The following is an 18,550-nucleotide window of genomic DNA, read 5'->3' on the forward strand; positions in this document are numbered from 1 at the left end:
TTTGGTCCCCATCAGCTCTCACCTGTGGCTCCTAGAAGCTGTCAGCATGCAACAGCAGCGACAACCTGGCAATGGCTTCGACAGGCCAGCTAAACCAGGTGAGGGTAGCCGATGGGTCTCAAACACTCCATGAGTTAGGCCAGGACTTCCCCTGTACGTGAAGACAGGCTCTGGCGGATTGAGCGGACGAGACCAATACTGGGTCTAATGGCAAAGAAGGCGATTTCTACACATGCTGTAGAGGCAAGTGAGGGGCGATGGGGCTTGTCAATCTATGACGGTAGCCCATCTGGGAGAAGGAAAACTCTGATCCTAAACCTCTGCTGCCTTGCAGGATATCTTTGGGAGGAGAAAAGGCTAAGGAGTAGACTCTACACAAATCCAAAGTGGAATCCCTAAGACAGCTGGATGGCACCTTGTACGCCACCTTCCAGCAACTCCAGCAGCCCAGCTGGTGTCAAATGTATTGCTTTCCTTTCCTTTGGACCACATCAGCAAGGCTGAGAGTGGGGTCTTGTTTTCTGGGCAGCCCTAAGAGCTCCATACACACAGCAAAGGCTTATGCTACGGCGACATCACTTCAGTGCTGCTAATGCAGCAGTTAGTCTTCACCCCCAGAGGCACACTCCATTGCCCCTTGAGATAGACAAGTGCCAATAATCTGAATGAGGGTCCCAAGTAAGATCACAACAAACAATACTTTTTTAAAAAGTTTATGAAGCTTTTCGTTGTTGCCGATAAGACTTTAAACTAAGGGTGCACTAAACACTAAAAGCTTAGTGAGAATTTAAAATCAATCAATCAATTAATATTTGTTGCCTAATTTACAGACCCTTTGTTATATTTTTGTGGGTACAAATGAATTTATAAGTAGAAGATACATGTGTAAAAGATGCAAAGGCATAGGCTCAATCCCTCCCAGATCACCATTACATGTACATATATGCATTATCTAATTTGCAGTTTCATACAATTGGTTCTGCAGCAGGGCTAGTAGACTAACTTGAACAAAGAAGACTCCCACCCAAATCTCTCTAGGAATTTACTAGGAGTAAACCAGTAACATGCCATGAATTTCCCAGGTGGGCTCAGGTGAGGCACAATCCTCTAAGTCAATCCTTTGAGTTTCAGCACCCTAAAACTGCAATACATATGAATAATAATGCTGCTTTACCTTGCAGGGATGTTGAAAAGGTGTGAAGCATTAGAACGGTCTAAAATGATATATTATGATTGCTATTATTTATTTTAGTTATAAATTGCTTACTATGAAGCATCTCATAGTAATTTTACTTTACTACAATAAATAAAAAGTTAAAAGAATTTCAAATGAATTCAGAAATGAACAGGGGAGGGGGGGGGGGAGTCCACTTAGTAGGCTTATAGAAAGAAGAAAGTATTCAACCGGCACAGAAAATACATTAAAGACAGTGTCTGTCTGATATGAAACATGAAGGAGTTCCAAAAAGTAGGTGCTGTCACACTTAAAGACTTGGTTGCAATATGGTTCAGAAAGGACCTCCTAATAATATGGTACCTTTAGGTTACCCTCTTCTAAATAATGCAGTGATATGATGTATATATAAGCAATGAAACAGTATCCTTGTCATGTCCCAAGCAAACTTTGAACACCAATGTCAGCACCTTGAACTTGGCTTGGGACCTAAGTGGCAACCGGCGAAATTATTTCAGCAAGGGCATAATATGATGCTGATATGCTGCCCCAGAGAGCCACTGAGCTGTTGCATTTTGCCCTAGCTGCAGCTTCTGGGTCAATCTCCAGGACAGATCCACATGGAGTATATTGCAGTCTTTGAGGCCTGTTGAAGACATTCTTATTTAGACAAGCCTACCCAAATGTTTAGAAATTTTGTAGATGTTTCAATGCATTTTTATCTGTTTTATTGCAATTTTAACCTTCTGTATGTTTTAAATTACAGTTGTAAAATTTTTTAGTTACAACTTTTTAAATGAAAAATATAATAATCTGGAAGTTACCAATGCATGGACAACAGTGACCAGGCTATCCTGATCCAGAAATGGCAATAATAGCTGTCTTACCAGCTGAAGCTGCTACAAGGCACTTATAGCCACCGAGGTCACCTGGAAAGATGGATCCAAAAGCACGCTGAGACAATTGTACCTGCTCCTTCAGAGAGAATACAATCCCATCCAAAGGAGGCAATTGACCAATTATCTGGACCCAGGAAGCACTCGCCAACGGTGCAAATTCATATGTTACAAAGAAATAAAATTAGGGATTACCTACCCAAATCTCCTAATGACTACTCCCAGTGGCTTCATGTAGATGTTAAATAGCACTGGAGGCAAAATGGTACCTTCTGGTGTGGTGCCCCACAGCATAACTGCCAGGGGGTCAAGAGTTCATTACCTAATTCTATTCTCTGAAATCAACTATTACAATAGGACCAGAACTACTGTAAAATAATGCCCCAGTCAGTTCAGGAAGATATGAAGGTCAATGGTATCAAAAGATGGTGACAGATCAAGAAAGGATAACAAGGTTGCAATCGTTTGTCCATCTTCTGATAGAAAGGTAATTTATCAGGGCAACCAAGGCTTATTCAGTCCAATAACTAGACCTGACCCGAGCTGGATTAGAACAGGTCAAGATATGAAAGCTAAGTGTTGCTGCTTCTTTTCTTATAAAGTATAAGGCAACCTTTGAATTTTTGTGGGAAAGTCATAAGCATCTGTACAGTTGCTGAAAAAATGATGTATTTAGCTGATTTTGCCTGGAATCTTTCCAGTTTTATGAGGAGTAAAAGTTAAAACAACAGCATGCTCTCTTCTCCCACCCACAGTTATAGCTGTTTGTGGAACACTTGAAAGTCGTCAGAACAGAGTGTGTTGGTCAACAGAGGGTAACAAGAACACAATAATTAAGTTCCAACAATATTAAAAACTCACTTATACACAACACAACTGCTATTGCTAATGCAAAGATACTACATGGATGTGAATGAGGTAGCAAAGCTATGTCTGCAACTTGGAAGAACAGCAAGGGAAGCAGCCCATGAGAAAATCTCTGTGCAAAAAGATGCCTGAAGTTGTGGAAAGTCTGGTATGTGGGATGTCATTCAAAGTCAGCCTTTTGGCACTCAAGCAACAAAACAAGCATGCAATGACATTTGATGCCACTTGAAAGCAACACAGAAGTAGAAACATTCAGAATGTATGTCAAGAGACCAGCTAAATGAAGCTGCTAGTTTTTGAACACTTATCCATGAGGACAACCAACAGTTATATACGGTTTTCACTCTGAAGCAGAACTAATTACGGAAATTTCCCCAGTATAATAATAAAATCAAAGGGCACTGTTTGTGGAGCCAATAAGCAGCCAACAATAGATGCCAGAGGTAATGTTCTATATAGCATCTAAGGTGACCTCTCAGAGTGTTAAAAGCCTGCAGCCAAATCAATGAAATCTGTATAAAAGGGTAATGGCCTCTGCTAACGCGGATAAACAACATCTTTTTACTGGAAGGTAAAAAGTATGCATTAATTTTGCGTCAGGCTGACATGTTCTCCAATGCATCCACTGAGTATCAGCTGGTAACTTCTGTTGCCTGCTATAGTGAGAGTATTTGTGAGAGTAATAATAGGTCTAGCTTTGTCTTCAGTGTAGCAAGTATAAACTATGAAGCAACAATTTCTCCATTTCACAGTTACAGGTAGGTAGCCGTGTTGGTCTGCCGTAGTCGAAACAAAATAATTTTTTAAAAAAATTGTTTCCATTTCACAGGTATGCTAAATGGGTGCAAGACTGAGCTCTCAAGTTACAATGCCAGCAGGGTTTCAATCATATCATTTATGACCTCAGATGCATTTCAACATGGGAGATACTGGCCCTGGGATTAAGAACATATAACAATTGGCCCAGCTATCCAGTATGGTTTAATACCTGGGAATCTTCAACTAGAGGTGTAAAGAATTGAACATAAGACGATGTCCATGCAAAGCAGATGCTCTGTCCCTGAACTATATATACTCTCCACTCATCTAAATTTAGACTGATTCTAAATGTGTTCCCATTTAAACAGTAATACAAGGATCAAACATATATGATAAACAGTTCAACCCTTTATTTCACACTTCACTATAGTTTCTCCTTTCCTCACCTAGGGATACAGCAATGCTAGAGGCTAAGAATAAACATCAGTCTGCTGAGCCAGCTATCCTAGGTGGCAACAGAGGAAGCTGCCAGCTCTGTTTTGTTCAGAAGAACTGAGACAGCACAGTTTCATCTTATTAGCTCTTGGGGGCTGTTCTGACTTACTACAAGCAATTCTGGTGAATTCTATAGTATTTGGGATGATAATATGAACCATAGTTCAGGAGTGCCAATACAATGCTTCTTCTCAAAATCCCTGATTTTTAAACCACTGTCACATTTATTTTTGATGCTATCATATTTCACAGGAATTTTCATTATCAAGACTGAAAAAATAGCTTTTTCCTTTCCAGATCCCTTATACATTCACCTCTCTCCCCCTCTTAAAATGGATCTCCCCTTGTAAGAAATGTAGGAATAGATTTAAAAGCAGCTAGGGTTGGCATGCTTATCAACTGACCAATCAAATATTGTCACTGATAAAAAATTGTCTGATATTCCAAGAATGTGAGAGTGGGCCTTGTGGAACTTCTGCTATTATGATCATAGAGTTGTATACTTGGAAGGGAGACGAGCATCATCTAGTCCAACCCCCTGCAATGCAGGAATCTCAACTAAAGCATCCATGATTGATGGCCATCCAACCTCTGCTTAAAAATCTCTAAGGAAGGCGAGTCCACCACCTTCTGAAGAAGTCAATTCCACTGCTAAACATCTCTTACTGTCAGAAAGTTCTTCCTGATGTTAAGTTGGAATCTTATTTCTTGTAATTTGAATCCACTGGTTCAGGTCTACCCTCCCTAGCAGAAGAAAAAAAGCTTGCTCCGTCCTCCATGTGACAGCCCATTAGATATGCAAAGATGGCTATTATATCTCATTTCAGTCTCCTTTTTACCAGGCTGAACATACCCAGTTCTTTCAACTGTTCCTCACAAGCCTTGATTTCCAGACTTTTGATCGTTTTACACCGATCCTGGCCCAACTGCACTGGCTGCCAATTAGCTTCCAGACCCAATTCAAAGTGCTGGTTTTGACTGATAAAGCCTTAAAAGGCTCAGGACCACAGTACCTCAAGGACAGCCTCTCCCCATATAAACTGCCCTGGACTCTGTTCATCCTCTGAGGCCCTTCTTTGTATGCCTCCTCCAAGTGGGGTCTGGAGGCCAGCAACACGGGAACAGGCCTTTTTCTGCAGTGGCTCCCCATTTATGGAATGCTCTCCCCAGGAATGTTTGCCTGGCGCCTTCATTATATATATTTTAGGCGCCACGCAAAAACATTCTTCTCCCAGGCTTTGGCTGATTATTCTACAACCTTTTAAATGCATATGTGGGAAGGGCAGTATATAAATTTAATAAACAAATAATAATAAATAAATCTTGGTTGCCATTCTCTGAGTTGGAAGGGACCCCAGGGGCCTTGTAGTCCAATCTCATGAGTTGGAATATAAAAAAGATATATTTACCCCTTCAGTACTTTGTACGTGTAAGCAACTGAGAGAAATAAATAACCTGCAAATTTCTATAGCACTTCATCCTTGAGCCTCCTTAGTTTCCTTACTGAATTAAGTATCTGTGCAAGACACTCCTGTGGCAGGAGGAAAGCTGACTGCCTGGCTTCCCAATCTTTGATGCTGTTTAAGCTCTTCCTGCCATGAACCCTCATATGCACAGGACATGGAACCTTGGCCCTAAAATGAAATGTCAGGACTGGCTCTCCAGTCTTGTGTCACTGTGACACAAAGTAGCAAATGACCAACATGGCAGGAGGCAGAGAGCCGTCAATTTCTCTGTCTTGTAATAAGCAGTGATGCAATAGAGCAGGGATGATAACGTCATCTCCTGGGACGTTATTTGCCAATCTTCTACAAACCAAATAAATAGGCTTTTTTTTCAGAGAGAAACGAACCAAATAAGCCAAGGGTTACATTACCAAGTATGTGTAAAAGTTGCCACTTTTATTTTTTAGAAAACCAAAATTATTTTATTCTGGCCAACCAACCTGAGGCAAAATAGTGGTCATGCTAGATGTTAAGCAAGGGGATGAGGGGCTAAGCAAGAGAGTCTGCACTGGATAAAATATTGCTTTTAGTCTTGTGGGGGGCATGGCTATGGGGACTGTCATGAACATAGCCTACACTTAAGGATTTACCACTACACCATACAGTGGTACCTCTGGATGCGAACGGGATCTGTTCCGGAGCCCCATTCGCATCCTGAGTAGAAGGTAACACGTGACTGCGCATGTCGCCGCTTCCACGCATGCGTGTGACGTCATTTTGAGCATCTGCGCATGCGGCGAAACCCAGAAGTAACACATTCCATTACTTCTGAGTCGCCACGGAGCGCAACCCAAAAATACTTAACATGAAGCTACTTCAACCCAAGGTGTGACTGTACAGTGATTTCCCGCATAAGGCAGAGCCAGTGCTACTTCTTGGTCTGAGGCTAACTCTGGGTGTGCCTATCAAGATTGATTGCTATTTGCTCCTCCTTTATCCATTAATGTTTCTATGGGCTTTTGGCTCTGAAGAGTCCAGCATGCTTCCTGGCTCCCAAAAGCAGGAATCTTGATTTTCAGCCTCTTGACTATTAAAATTGGTTAAGAAAAGTAAGCACTCCGTCCTGCTCTAAAAATGAACTTCTGTTCAACTGAAGGAACAGTTTTATATCCTTATGCAACTTTTATGCCGATTCTAGGTTGCTTTTTCTTTCCTAAAATAAATCTTTTGGTTAAATGTCACATGTCTTATATTTAGACATTCAAAAGATTTCACATACCTTCCTATATGAGGCTACTTGTTCAAACTGTAAACTAAACTCTTTGATCATTTAAGGTAGATGAGAACCGCAGACCCCAAGCAGAAATGGAAAGAACCTTGACAAGTTTTGCTCATAGCTGTTTCTTGGACATCCAGAACCCCCAACATATCACTACTCGATGGCTGCTGCTAAGGGTTTAGATAGTAATAGTAAATAAAATGTAAGATAATTCACAAGAGTAACCACTGAATGTCTGAAAGGCAGCATTCAATCACCAGTTACAATAAAATGTATTTGAAAACTTGGCAGCAAAACGCCTTTTTCTCTCAATGTCAACAATACAATGGGCTGTTTTTTGGATGCAAACCTCACTTAAGCTGGAATATATGAATGAATATAGCTATAGCCTTTGAATTTAAGTAATTCAATTCTGACTGACTGCATCATTGTATTTTTATCTTTATTGTAGCCATCTTGAACCTTCCCCTCCCTAGAGAAACGTGGGCTATAGTAGTTTTAAATAAATAAAAACATGTATATAAAGTGACAATGTTTAACTGACTGATTTCCAGGGATTTAAAAAATGAACGCACTATCATGTCTAGCACAAAAAGGGAACTACATTTCTCAACCCATCTCCCTATACTTTGATCTTAGCTTGAAGAAAGAAACCAAAACTACAGCACAACATTTATATAGATGCTGCTGCATTCTGTTGGTTAATGCCCAATGAAGAATTCTTAACCTTTTGAAACCCTGCTAAATAGTACACAAAATATTGTGTTTATACCAGAAACAGTTGGAGATGCAAGCTTTTTGCCTGGGAAAACCATTTTCAAAGTAGGAGCTGTTTTCCCAGCTGTGAATATGCTTTCCTGGGAAATTTGTTCAGCCCATTACAAAAATATTCAAAGGAATGCAAAATTATTCATTCTTATCTATGCATACAAATATTTCAAACACATTTTTGTACATTTTCTTCAATTTGCTGTCATGACAGAATACTTCATTAATAGTAAAGCAAAGCAACAACAAATAAACGTGTTGCCAATTTATGTACCAAATTAATCCAGATTCCCCCATGAGTAACTTAAGTTTTGTTCACAGAAAGCAGGTTCCCTCATATGGGGTGTTCAAATGGTTCCAGGGTCTTAAGAAAGTTGAATGTACTCCTATAAACAGCCATTTAACATGGGATAAATAGCAGGTTACTAAAGATGGTGGTTTGCAACCCAAATATTCACTCAGTTCCTTTAAAGATTACCAATAAAGCAGCCCCAGCTATTCCCATTCTTTCCCCCATCTGCTTCTTCCATTTATTTGAACGAACAGGTGAGGATTCAGTCCACGGAAGATGTGGGTGGACAAAAAGAAATGCTTGATCTTAGTGAAGAATGTAAGAATACTTCAGGTATTGAATAGAATGAGTGCAATATATAAATTATGTCTACTGGAAGTATTTGCCTTTTGTTTTCCTTTTCATCAAGACTAAAGGAGGATAACATAGTTACAACAAGAACAAAACCATATAAAACTTTTCTGCCACTGCTAACAGGATGCTCTCAAATTATTTTAATGGTTTTCAGAAGACACAGAGATATACAACACCCAAGCCACTTAGGGTTCTTAGATCAAAAGCTATACATACAACCCTACAGAGCAGTATCTGGGCAATATCTGATTTTCATGATATATCTCTACAGTGATATATCACCAGCAAAATATCTCGCTATCTCGATATATCACAATAAATATCTGCAGTGGTGGAGGGCCTTACTAGGCCTCTCTGTGGCAGCAAAGGGTGCGCCACGCTTCCCTGCAGCAGCCGAGGGCCTTGACGAGGCTTCCTGCGGCTGTGGAGGGCCTTAAAATGTAAAGAAGTAGTAGATTTTTAAAAAACATACTAAATAAACTTTTATGTACAGTGGTACCTTGGTTCTTGAACTTAATCCATTCTGGGAGTCCATTCGACTTTCGAAACCATTAAAAAAACAAGGCGTGGCTTCTGATTGGCTGCAGGAGCTTCCTGCACTCAAACGGAAGCCATGTTGGACATTCGGCTTCCGAAAAACGTTCGCAAACCGGAACACTTCCAGGTTTGAGGCATTCTGGAGCCAATTTGTTCAGGAGCTAAGCCGTTCCGAGGACCATGGTACAACTGTAATATATTTACAGTAATATATTTTCAACTAATTTAAGAGTAGTTTAAGTGATTTACTAGTCAAGCTGCATCTGCTTTCCCACTCAGAGGTCTAAGTGGAATCTGTGCATGAGTAAGCCCCACTGAGTTAAACTAAACCTATTTTGCTGGGAGTAAGCCCCATTGAATTCAGTAGGGCTTGCTTGTGAGTAGACACACCTTTGCTTTCACTGCTTACCTGAAAAACACCCTCCCCATCATTCTCACATAAGACCCAACCTCCCATTTCAGCATAATGCATCCAGCTAAATCTTCTCACCTTCATTCCCCGCCCCACAGAAGCCCCCCCCCCAAGTCCTCATTCCACCAATCTCTCCCTTTTTATGAAAGGGAGGGAGGGAGGGCATGCAAGAAAAAAGGCAGTCCCCTTTAAATAAGAAAAATAACTCTTCCTTTTTTACATGGAGGAAAGCTATCTAGAGGGAACAACAAAGATAAACACCACCAGAAAATAAAAATAAAAACTCTTCCCCCTCTTTTTTTCACCAGAGGGGGGTGAGTGTGGGGGGGGGGGAGAAGAGCTTTCCAGTTCTTTGTTTTGTTTTTGTTTTCAAGTGACACAAAAGGGGGAAGAAGCCCCACCCTTCCATATTCCTTATTGAAATTTCATTTTCGGAAGCTGACTTTTTTTATATTAAAAAGAAAAGAAAAGCTTCACATCAATGACTGGAAACAAGACAGATGTAGCTGATCTCTCCACCTGAGCAGCTTGCCCATACCCAGATCCCCAATTATGTAGGCCTCTCCTGAACAGTGTCGTAGCAATTCAAACATTTTAAAAAATGAATAGTGAATACTTTATACAAAAATATCCTTTGCTCACACTTTAATGGGGTTCTTTGTTCTTTCTTTACTTTGCCAGTAGATCTCTGTCCAGCTGTGTGGGGGGGGGGGAGTTCCTGATGGATTATTAGCAGGCTCTGCATAATTAGCTGAGCTCTAAGTGGAAAGATACTGGTGAAGATGAAATAGTTTGCTGGTTTGTGGGAAGGCTTATCATCATTTCTTCTCTGTTAGGAGAGAGAGAACAAACAAAGCTGGAGACACCCTGCCTGCAAATTATCTGCAAAGTATCTGTAAACTATCTGTTCAGCTGAGCTACCCCCTGGGAAGCTGTTGAGTGTCCACCTATTGTTCAATGGCATATTGCCTTGTTAAAACACTCATCAGAATGTTATTTCAAAACTGGTATTCAAAGGTATGGTGATTTAATGCACAGCCCTACAACCCTATCATGAAGTAGGCAACCACTGGATTCTGTACCAAATGCAGCTAGAGATGCCTCAAGCACAACCCAGCATAGAGTAGTTCAGCAGTTCTGAAGAAACAAACGTGTTGCTAGATCTCAGAGAGGGGGACAAAAAGGGAGCCTTGTGAGACTCCTCTGGGGAAGTCTTACAGAATCATAGAATCATAGAGTTGGAAGAGACCACAAGGGCCATCGAGTCCAACCCCCTGCCAGAGGTGATGAGCTATTAGCCATCAACGCCCCTCAACCCTGCCAAGCAGTAGTAGTTACACAAATATGGCCAAATCCCACAAACATTTATCATAGTCAATGACATCAGGGCCTGTGTAAAGGTCAAACAACATGAATATAACACAAATTCTCCAGGTTATGGTTGTACTGCAGCCAAAGCCTCCAGCTGCTTGTATCTGACAAGGCTCCCATTAGAATTCATGTTTAGAGATAAAAGAAGTAATTAAAACTCCACAAATGGCCAACTTTTTATGAAAGCAACTGCCATGCTGGTGCTGCAAATCAAGACACATCTTTATGCAATGCAATTATGTTTGGTAGATCAACTTCTGTTGATGAAAAATAATGCAAACCTTTTAATAACAAGCTGCAGTCAACCATCAATTTTTTTCCTGTAATCTGACTCAATAAGGGATGAGACTGGAACAATTATAACTCCTACCACAACACTTAAGTGCCTCTTACTGTGCTTTTTAAAAATGAGACATGGCTGATATTTCTCTACAATTGCATGAAATTTTAGTTTTGTGTGAGGGTATACAAGCATGCCCTCTCCAACTACCTATAACAGACATATTTTAACTCTGTTATCAGCAACTAAGGTTCCCTTTTAGTCAGAATTTGCAACTGATTAGCAAACTTTGGTTAACTTGCTTTCAGCTAGTCAGTGGCAGTGCTGATGTTAACACTTAATCACAGTTCAGGCTAGCAAGGAAAAGGCAGGAGAAATTGTGCTCAAGGCGGAAGGGAACACATGGCCCCACAACCAACTCCTTATCTCTTAAGCATTGTTACAAGATCGGGATCATTATTTACCTCAACCCAATGTGGCCTCTAAAGCCATTCATACTAATGCTTAGCAAAGTACTTAAGTTGCTTGTTGCTATTTAATGTAAAAGGAAGGAAATGAATAGATGAAAAATCAATAAAGAAAGATTGCTCTGAAAGGTCAACATGTCTTACAGGCAAATGTACTAGTCTTATTTGAGCAAAATTTTTGTTGGAACAAATTTCATTAAAAGTATGGTCAACATAATATTGAACTTCTTCACTTACGAAATATTTCAGCTTGCTTTTAAACAGCTCTGCACCAAAATCAATTAGAAATTTGCATTTTACACTTTGGAGATTGGAAATGTGAGGACAGAAAAGCTGTGTAAATCACAGCTATATGCAGCAACCTAATGAATCAGTGAAACATCTTTCCCCATCAAAAATGAACCATATAGCAATGCATTTCCCAACTTTAAAATTAAATAGTAATGTTGACTTTTTGCCAATCAATCAAAAACATCATTTATAGAAACCAAAGAGCAAACCTCGTTTCCTCAATGACAACCAAGAATTTCAGCTATATAACCACCATTCTCTCTAACTAATCTTATACTCCAGTTGTAATATACTGGCAGTTTTCAAAACTGCTACCACTACACAGCATATAACCTTGCTGTAAACAACATGCCAATATCAAGCACCTCTTGGCCTCTTCTGTTTAGCAAATGACACAGCCTACAGAGCTGGGAAGTAGGGGGCATATGAAGAATTTCCTCTTATCTCAGCAGGAACATTGGGATGGGTAGTCAGGTCCTGATAACAAGGGACAGATTGTGGAAGGAAGGGCAGCATCTTAGGGCTGCTTCACATCTTACATTTTTAATGCATACACATTTTATTTTAGGTAAACAGATGTGCACTATACCATCTGATGTGTGGTAAGAGTATTCCTTCCACTTTTCCTTTCTGAGACATCACCAAATTACTCAGTGAACAAAAAGAGCAAAATTTGTAGCTGAAAAGGTGAATATAAATAACTTTATTATAGACAGTGCAGAAAACACTTGAGGAGAGTCAACCATCTTCCACCCATTTTCTTCAAGTGTGAGCTGTTCCAATAGTGTCTGGACAGCAAATGGCAACAGACTCCCAACTTCCCTTAGATTTCAAGCATGCCACATGTAACATTTTACTTACAGTTATGAGAAATGTGTGCATACACACTGTAGAACTTAAGTAACATTGCCCACATGTATATTTTACTATATGCACCCTCACTCAGAATCTGTGTGTTGATGCAAATCCTTTTATTTCCAGAACTGATAACATGCTTTGCATGGCACTTATCCCAATAAAGTTATCATTTTGCAAATATTTTCCAGTGTCAAGATGTGCATCTTCTCCTGCAAATATGAAAATATGCAAGTTCAACAAACTCATACTTGTTCACTCACCTCCAGATTCTGTTTTTTCAACTTAGGTTCATCGACCTGTTGCTCCTTTTCTGATATGAGATGCTTCAGTTTTTCCTTTTTCTTTTCTGCCAAGTGATGCTTCATTTCTTCCTTTTTCTTTTCTGACTTCATGTCGGCAGCTTTTCTTTTCTTTGCCATTCTAACAAACAACTGAAATGTGCATTTTTTGTTAAAGAATCTATGTGTCATTTCATTGTACATAAGAACCACCACCATTGCTTTATTTCTTGAAAATTTAGCAAGACATACAAATGTTTTTCACAAAGCTCCTGTCCTGAAAGCAAGTAGTTTTAAAGTGTCCTGCGTTTCCCCAGATGTTGTTGTACTATAACTCCCATCATCCCCGAGCTCTGGCCTTGCTAGCTAGGGGTGATGGGAGTTGTAGTTCAACATCATCTGGGGACCCACAGGTTGAGAAAGGCTGGTTTAGGGGAACTCTTTCTCCATTGTCTCATCTGATGTGGAACCCTTGAGGCTGCATCATGGAAGCCCTGTGTGTTGAGCTGGGTTCTTCTAGGGCAGGCATAGGCAACCTCAGCCCACCAGATGTTTTCGGACTACAATTCTCATCATCCCTGGTCACTAGTCCTGTTAGCTTGGGAGTTGTAGTCCCAAAACATCTGGCGGCCCAAGGTTGCCTATGCCTGTTCTAGGGCCTAGGCCAAGTACTCAGCTCAGACTAGTCATTAGCATTATCCGAGCATCAAGCGAGTATCATAGAACACAACTAACACTCCCATGCAACCTGGTAGTGGTGGGCAAGTCATCTTTTAGTATAAAAACTACTGTTAAGTAAATAAATGTACAACTTTTTGTTTTGACTTTTTATACATAATCTCAACTATTAATAAGTGCATTACATAGTTAAGTACATGGATTACCAAATTACAACCTGAACTGCATTCTTATATCTGCATGAGTTAAATATACTATCACGTTGTATGAATATTATATTTAACGCCAGAAAAAATATATACTGGTTCTCTCAGCCTGTATCACTCAATATATGGCCACGCTGCGTCCATAGTTGCAATGATCAACATACAAGTATGTTCACTTTTTCACAGTCCTACAGGAACTACAAGAAAAAAGGGAAGAGTTGGTTCCTAGCTAAAAATACAACAGGGTGTCAAACTCCCTGTTTTCTAGGCTCCACCCATCTCTCCCCCCCCCCCCTTATTGTAACTACAAAAGCCTAGTTCTGTAATTAATCTGGCAACTCTAATGGGGGTAGGATTGCATAAGAGAGCTATTAAAAATTCTCTTGGAAAGATTTGGTGGACAGACTTTACTTCCATACAACTGATTAATCGCCGCATTTGAAAACAGGAATTAATTGTCCTCCAGGCAAATTGAGAGTGAGCTGGGGATTAATTTCCCCTATAATGTGGTATACAGCGCAATTGCTAGAGGCATCTAGATTAGTTTGTTGTTCCTTTGCTCCACAAGAACAGATGGCAGAGAGTACAGTACTCTGAAGACAGCACACTACACTAGAAAATGTGGACAAATATATAGACATTTGGGTTTTAGACAAAATATCCTCTGCCTGAATTAATTTCAAGCCTCTTGCAAAAGTGTACAGAACATAAATCCTAGAAACCTATATGCGGCCTAGCAGTAACAGGTGTTTTAAATCAAAAGGTATCCTACTTGATTCTAGAAACAACCTAGAACATTTCAAGGAAATGCCCTATCTGCCTTTGACTATAACGGATACTATGATCAGTCACTTTTGCAGACAATAGGCTCCAACCTTCATTTGAAATATAATCCACCTCATAAAAAGTCATATATCTTGTCAGGATACAGCATTAATTAAAAAGCAAATATTTTCTCACACAGAGAGGCAGAATAGAACATGTAATCTTTGAGACAAAAGGCTGTCCCATTGTTTTTGTTGTGGCCATTTTAACATAGCTGCACCTTGAGGTGTTTCTATTTTCCTCTGTGAAATGTTGCATAGCACCCCCTCCCCTTCTAAAGTAGGGATGTGCATACATTAGATCCTCCAGAAGATTAGCTGTCTCAATCTGCAACATTTGATGGACTCTAGTCTGTGAAATCTTGCAGCAGTCTTTCAAGGTGACATAAGACTCTTTTGTTTCTGATGCAACAAATACAGGCTACATCTGGAAAACATTATTTTGGACACCTAAAAACAGGTTCAGCCAACCTGATCTCTAGATATTCTGGACAACTCACATCATCCCTGACCACTGACTATGATGGCTGGGAATGAGAGTTGCAGTTCACATCTGGAGAGTACCACATAGACTACTCCACAAAGACTAACAGATTTATTGTAGTTTAAACTTTCATGGATTAGGATCTATGTCACCATACGCACCTATGGCTACCCTGAGTTGGCAGGTGTTATGTGTACCATGGTTAATGTACCAAACTAAGAGAACATGGGGTACCTCTTTTGTTTTTCACGTTCAGCAAGTATTTAAACAGGCACTTGAAAGTACTGGATTTTAAACACCAGCTTAAAACACGTTTGTTCTCTCAGGCGTTCACTGTTCACTGTGTGATCCAGTAAAGTTGATTGCATATTAATTTGATGATTGACTTATAAACTTTGCTGCTAGTGATGTAATTTAAGTGACTATTTTGTTTGCCACCCTTATTCTTTTTTTCCTTTTGCGGCCGTATAGAAATGTTTACAATTAAATAGGTCTTAACCTCTGCAAGGCCTCGGTACCCCTCAGGTGGCCTGAGTAACCACCTCAAGAGGAGCAACTACATTACCCTGTGGTAAGAAAAAGTGAGAGTTTACAATAAATTTATTACAATATAAGCTTTCACGGGTGAAAAACAGCTTTGTCAGATGTTGGCAAGGGCAATAGGTAAAGGTAAAGGGGACCCCTGACCATTAGGTCCAGTCGTGGCCGACTCTGGGGTTGCGGCGCTCATCTCGCTTTATTGGCTGAGGGAGCCGGCGTACAGCTTCCGGGTCATGTGGCCAGCATGACTAAGCCGCTTCTGGCGAGCCAGAGCAGCGCACGGAAACGCTGTTTACCTTCCCGCCGGAGTGGTACCTATTTATCTACTTTCACTGGCATGCTTTCAAACTGCTATGCTGGCAGGAGCAGGGACCGAGCAATGGGAGCTCACCCCGTTGCGGGGATTCGAACTGCCGACTTTCTGATCGGCAAGCCCAAGAGGCTCTGTGGTTTAACCCACAGCGTCACCCGTTACGGCAAGGGCAATACCTAAACGTAATTCACGCAAACCTGTACAGTGAACGTTTTTAATGTTTTTTCCTCAGTCTGGCCTATCTATGTCACGTCTGTTGTGAGGCTAAACTGGGGGGTGGGGGTTGAGAGTCGGCGGCCAGCCACTCTCTTTCTCAGCCTGGCCTACCTCACAGGTCTGTTGTGAGTCCGGTTGGGGGAGGGAAATGAAGGTGCTCGTGAGGAGAGTGAGCAGGGCAGCGAGGGGGGAAGAGTCCTTCCCTCACACAGGCACGTGTTGCGCGCCACCCCCTCGCCGGCGCCCTTCTGGTCGGGGTGGGGTAGGGACCTTCCTCTTCCCCACAGGAACCCTAAGCCGCGACACCCACACCCGCCCCGGTCCCCTCAGAGGCGGCCGCCTCCCTCTCACGCCACCCACCTCACTCTCAAGCCCGCCTCCTCAGCTGCGACCGCTCACGCGCTTCCTCGCGCACGTTTCAACCCAGCGCCTCAGACCGCCCCGGCGCTCCCATTGGGTGCCCGGAGGCCACGCGCTCGCTCGCATTGGACCTTCCGGGTTTCAATCAAGTAGCGGAGCTAATCAAAATCGAATGCTGCGGAACCCAGGCCCTCCTTCTCCGTCGCGCCCTGTGGGGGGGGGGAGGCGGGGCGGGGCTTGGAGCAAGCACGTGAAGTATGCGCGAGCCCTGGGTTTCTCACTTCCTATTGGGCTCAAAGGCCGTCGCTCTTCTCCTCCCGCCCCACCTGTTACCCCGTCGCCTCGTCTAGCGCGCGTGACGTCTACGTTCGCCGTTGCATTCACGTGGCTTTGTCTCTGGCTGGTTCAGTGCACTACCACGCCATAGGGAGATGCGCAAAACTGGGGCAGGCTCCAATTCAGACCACACCCAGGGAGAAGTAGATTATGATTGTGATTGTTTATTCAGTTTAGTAGCCGCTTTAAAATTTTTTTTTAAAAAGTGGCCCAGCAAATTTAGGGAGCCAGCGCAATTGTTTTCAGTGAAAGCATTAACTTTGTGGTATTCTGCCACAGTGATCAGTCAAGCACAGGGGTCAGCAAACTTTTTCAGCAAGGGGGCCGGTCCACTGTGCCTCATACCTTGTGGGGGGGCCAGACTATATTTTGAAAAAAATATATGAACGAATTCCTATGCCCCACAAACAACTCAGGGATGCATTTTTTTTAAAAAGGACACATTCTACTCATGTAAAAACACTCTGATTCCTGGACTGTCCGCAGGCCGGAGTTAAGGCGATTGAGCCGGATCCAGCCCTCGGGCCTTAGTTTGCCTACCCATGAACTAGAGCTATCAAGGTGGCTTGCAATAGATTTAAAAATACAGTAAAACAATAGTGGGGAGTGAGGTGTTGTCAGTCTGTTCTTAATACTAACTAGTATTATAGAGCAGCAGGGAAAATAAGCATTTTCTGCCCTAAATGTGATTCTTCAGGTCAGGGACTAATGTGTTTTCCCTATTATATTTGAGTGAAATTGAGTGATTCTTATTTATAGGGGATGGGAACATCCCCTCTGGTACATCATGCTCCTTCTGGGGTAGTTTGTCCACCTTTGGTTCCTATCCTGCACTTGGCTCTCACCTGTGGCTCCCAGAAGCTGTCATCCCTGTGAGGTAGGCTGGGCTGAGAGGCAGTGACTGGCTTCCAAGGCCACCCAGTGACCTTCATGGCCAAGTGGGGATTTGAACCCTGGTCTTCCAGGTCCTAGTCCGCCACTTTAACCACTACACTACACTGTCTCTCAATGATTAAGAAATCGTTGAGGTATTATTAGTGGGACAAGAATATGGTGACCAGTACAGGGGAAGAGCCGTGACTCCCTTTGGTCAGCTGTCAGAGGGATCATTTCCACATTTTGCTCTCGAAAGAAATGCATCTGCTGGAATATTTACAAGACGCACAAAATTACATTCCTTCCTTTTAAAGGCAGGAATAAGACTTGACAGAGTACACAACAAACCTCTCAGCTGTGACACCCTGTGGCTGGATCTGATATTGCACCCAAGACTTTCACAGACACCAGGTTTCGCAGGGACACTGCCCAACTTTAAAGCCATAATCTCACATTTGAAAAATTTAGGCCTCCATGTTCTTGATAACACTATTGAACTCGGGCAGCCGCTTTCACTGTACCCCTTTTGGCACGTGCTAAAAATATTGTTTAGACAAGCCAGAGCTAATGTTTAGAGAAAGCCGGTGCAAGTTTTGACGTTTTTAGTCGATTGTTATTTTTACTTTTTGAAAGTTCTAAATTGCTCATTTTTCTTATCGGTGATTTATTGTTTTATCTTTTTTGCAACCTGCTTTGAGGTTTCATTTGTTCTTACAATCAAACGGGGTATAAATTTTATGAAATAAATAAATAAAATTTCCCTCTAACAAAGAGGGGGGAAATGAAGCATTTTATGGGTAGGGTCATTTTAGTATTTCATTTTTGGAAAGGTCTTCCTCCTCTCTAGTGAGGAGGGATCTGGGGTGGGGCATGGCAGGGAAGAAGAGAAGAGAA

At 41.6% G+C, this 18,550-nt stretch overlaps 1 protein-coding gene across 6 annotated transcripts in view; it reads right to left on the bottom strand.

Annotated features, from left to right (window-relative positions):
- CHLSN (cholesin) overlaps positions 1-16,643 on the bottom strand; it is a 149,121-nt gene extending 132,478 nt beyond the window's left edge. The window contains exons 1-2 of one of the 6 annotated variants that reach the window (XM_083413811.1): positions 16,445-16,643; positions 12,806-12,965 (exon numbers count right to left, since the gene is read on the bottom strand). In XM_083413811.1, coding sequence (XP_083269937.1) covers positions 12,806-12,964 — 159 coding nt within the window. In that variant the 5' untranslated portion in view covers position 12,965; positions 16,445-16,643. The other 5 variants (XM_083413812.1, XM_083413809.1, XM_083413810.1 and 2 more) reach the window with 5 other exon arrangements.
- Between the last annotated feature and the right edge of the window lie 1,907 nt (positions 16,644-18,550).

The sequence above is a fragment of the Podarcis tiliguerta genome, assembly GCF_965153285.1.
Source record: "Podarcis tiliguerta genome assembly, chromosome: 14".
Classification (NCBI taxonomy): domain Eukaryota; kingdom Metazoa; phylum Chordata; class Lepidosauria; order Squamata; family Lacertidae; genus Podarcis; species Podarcis tiliguerta.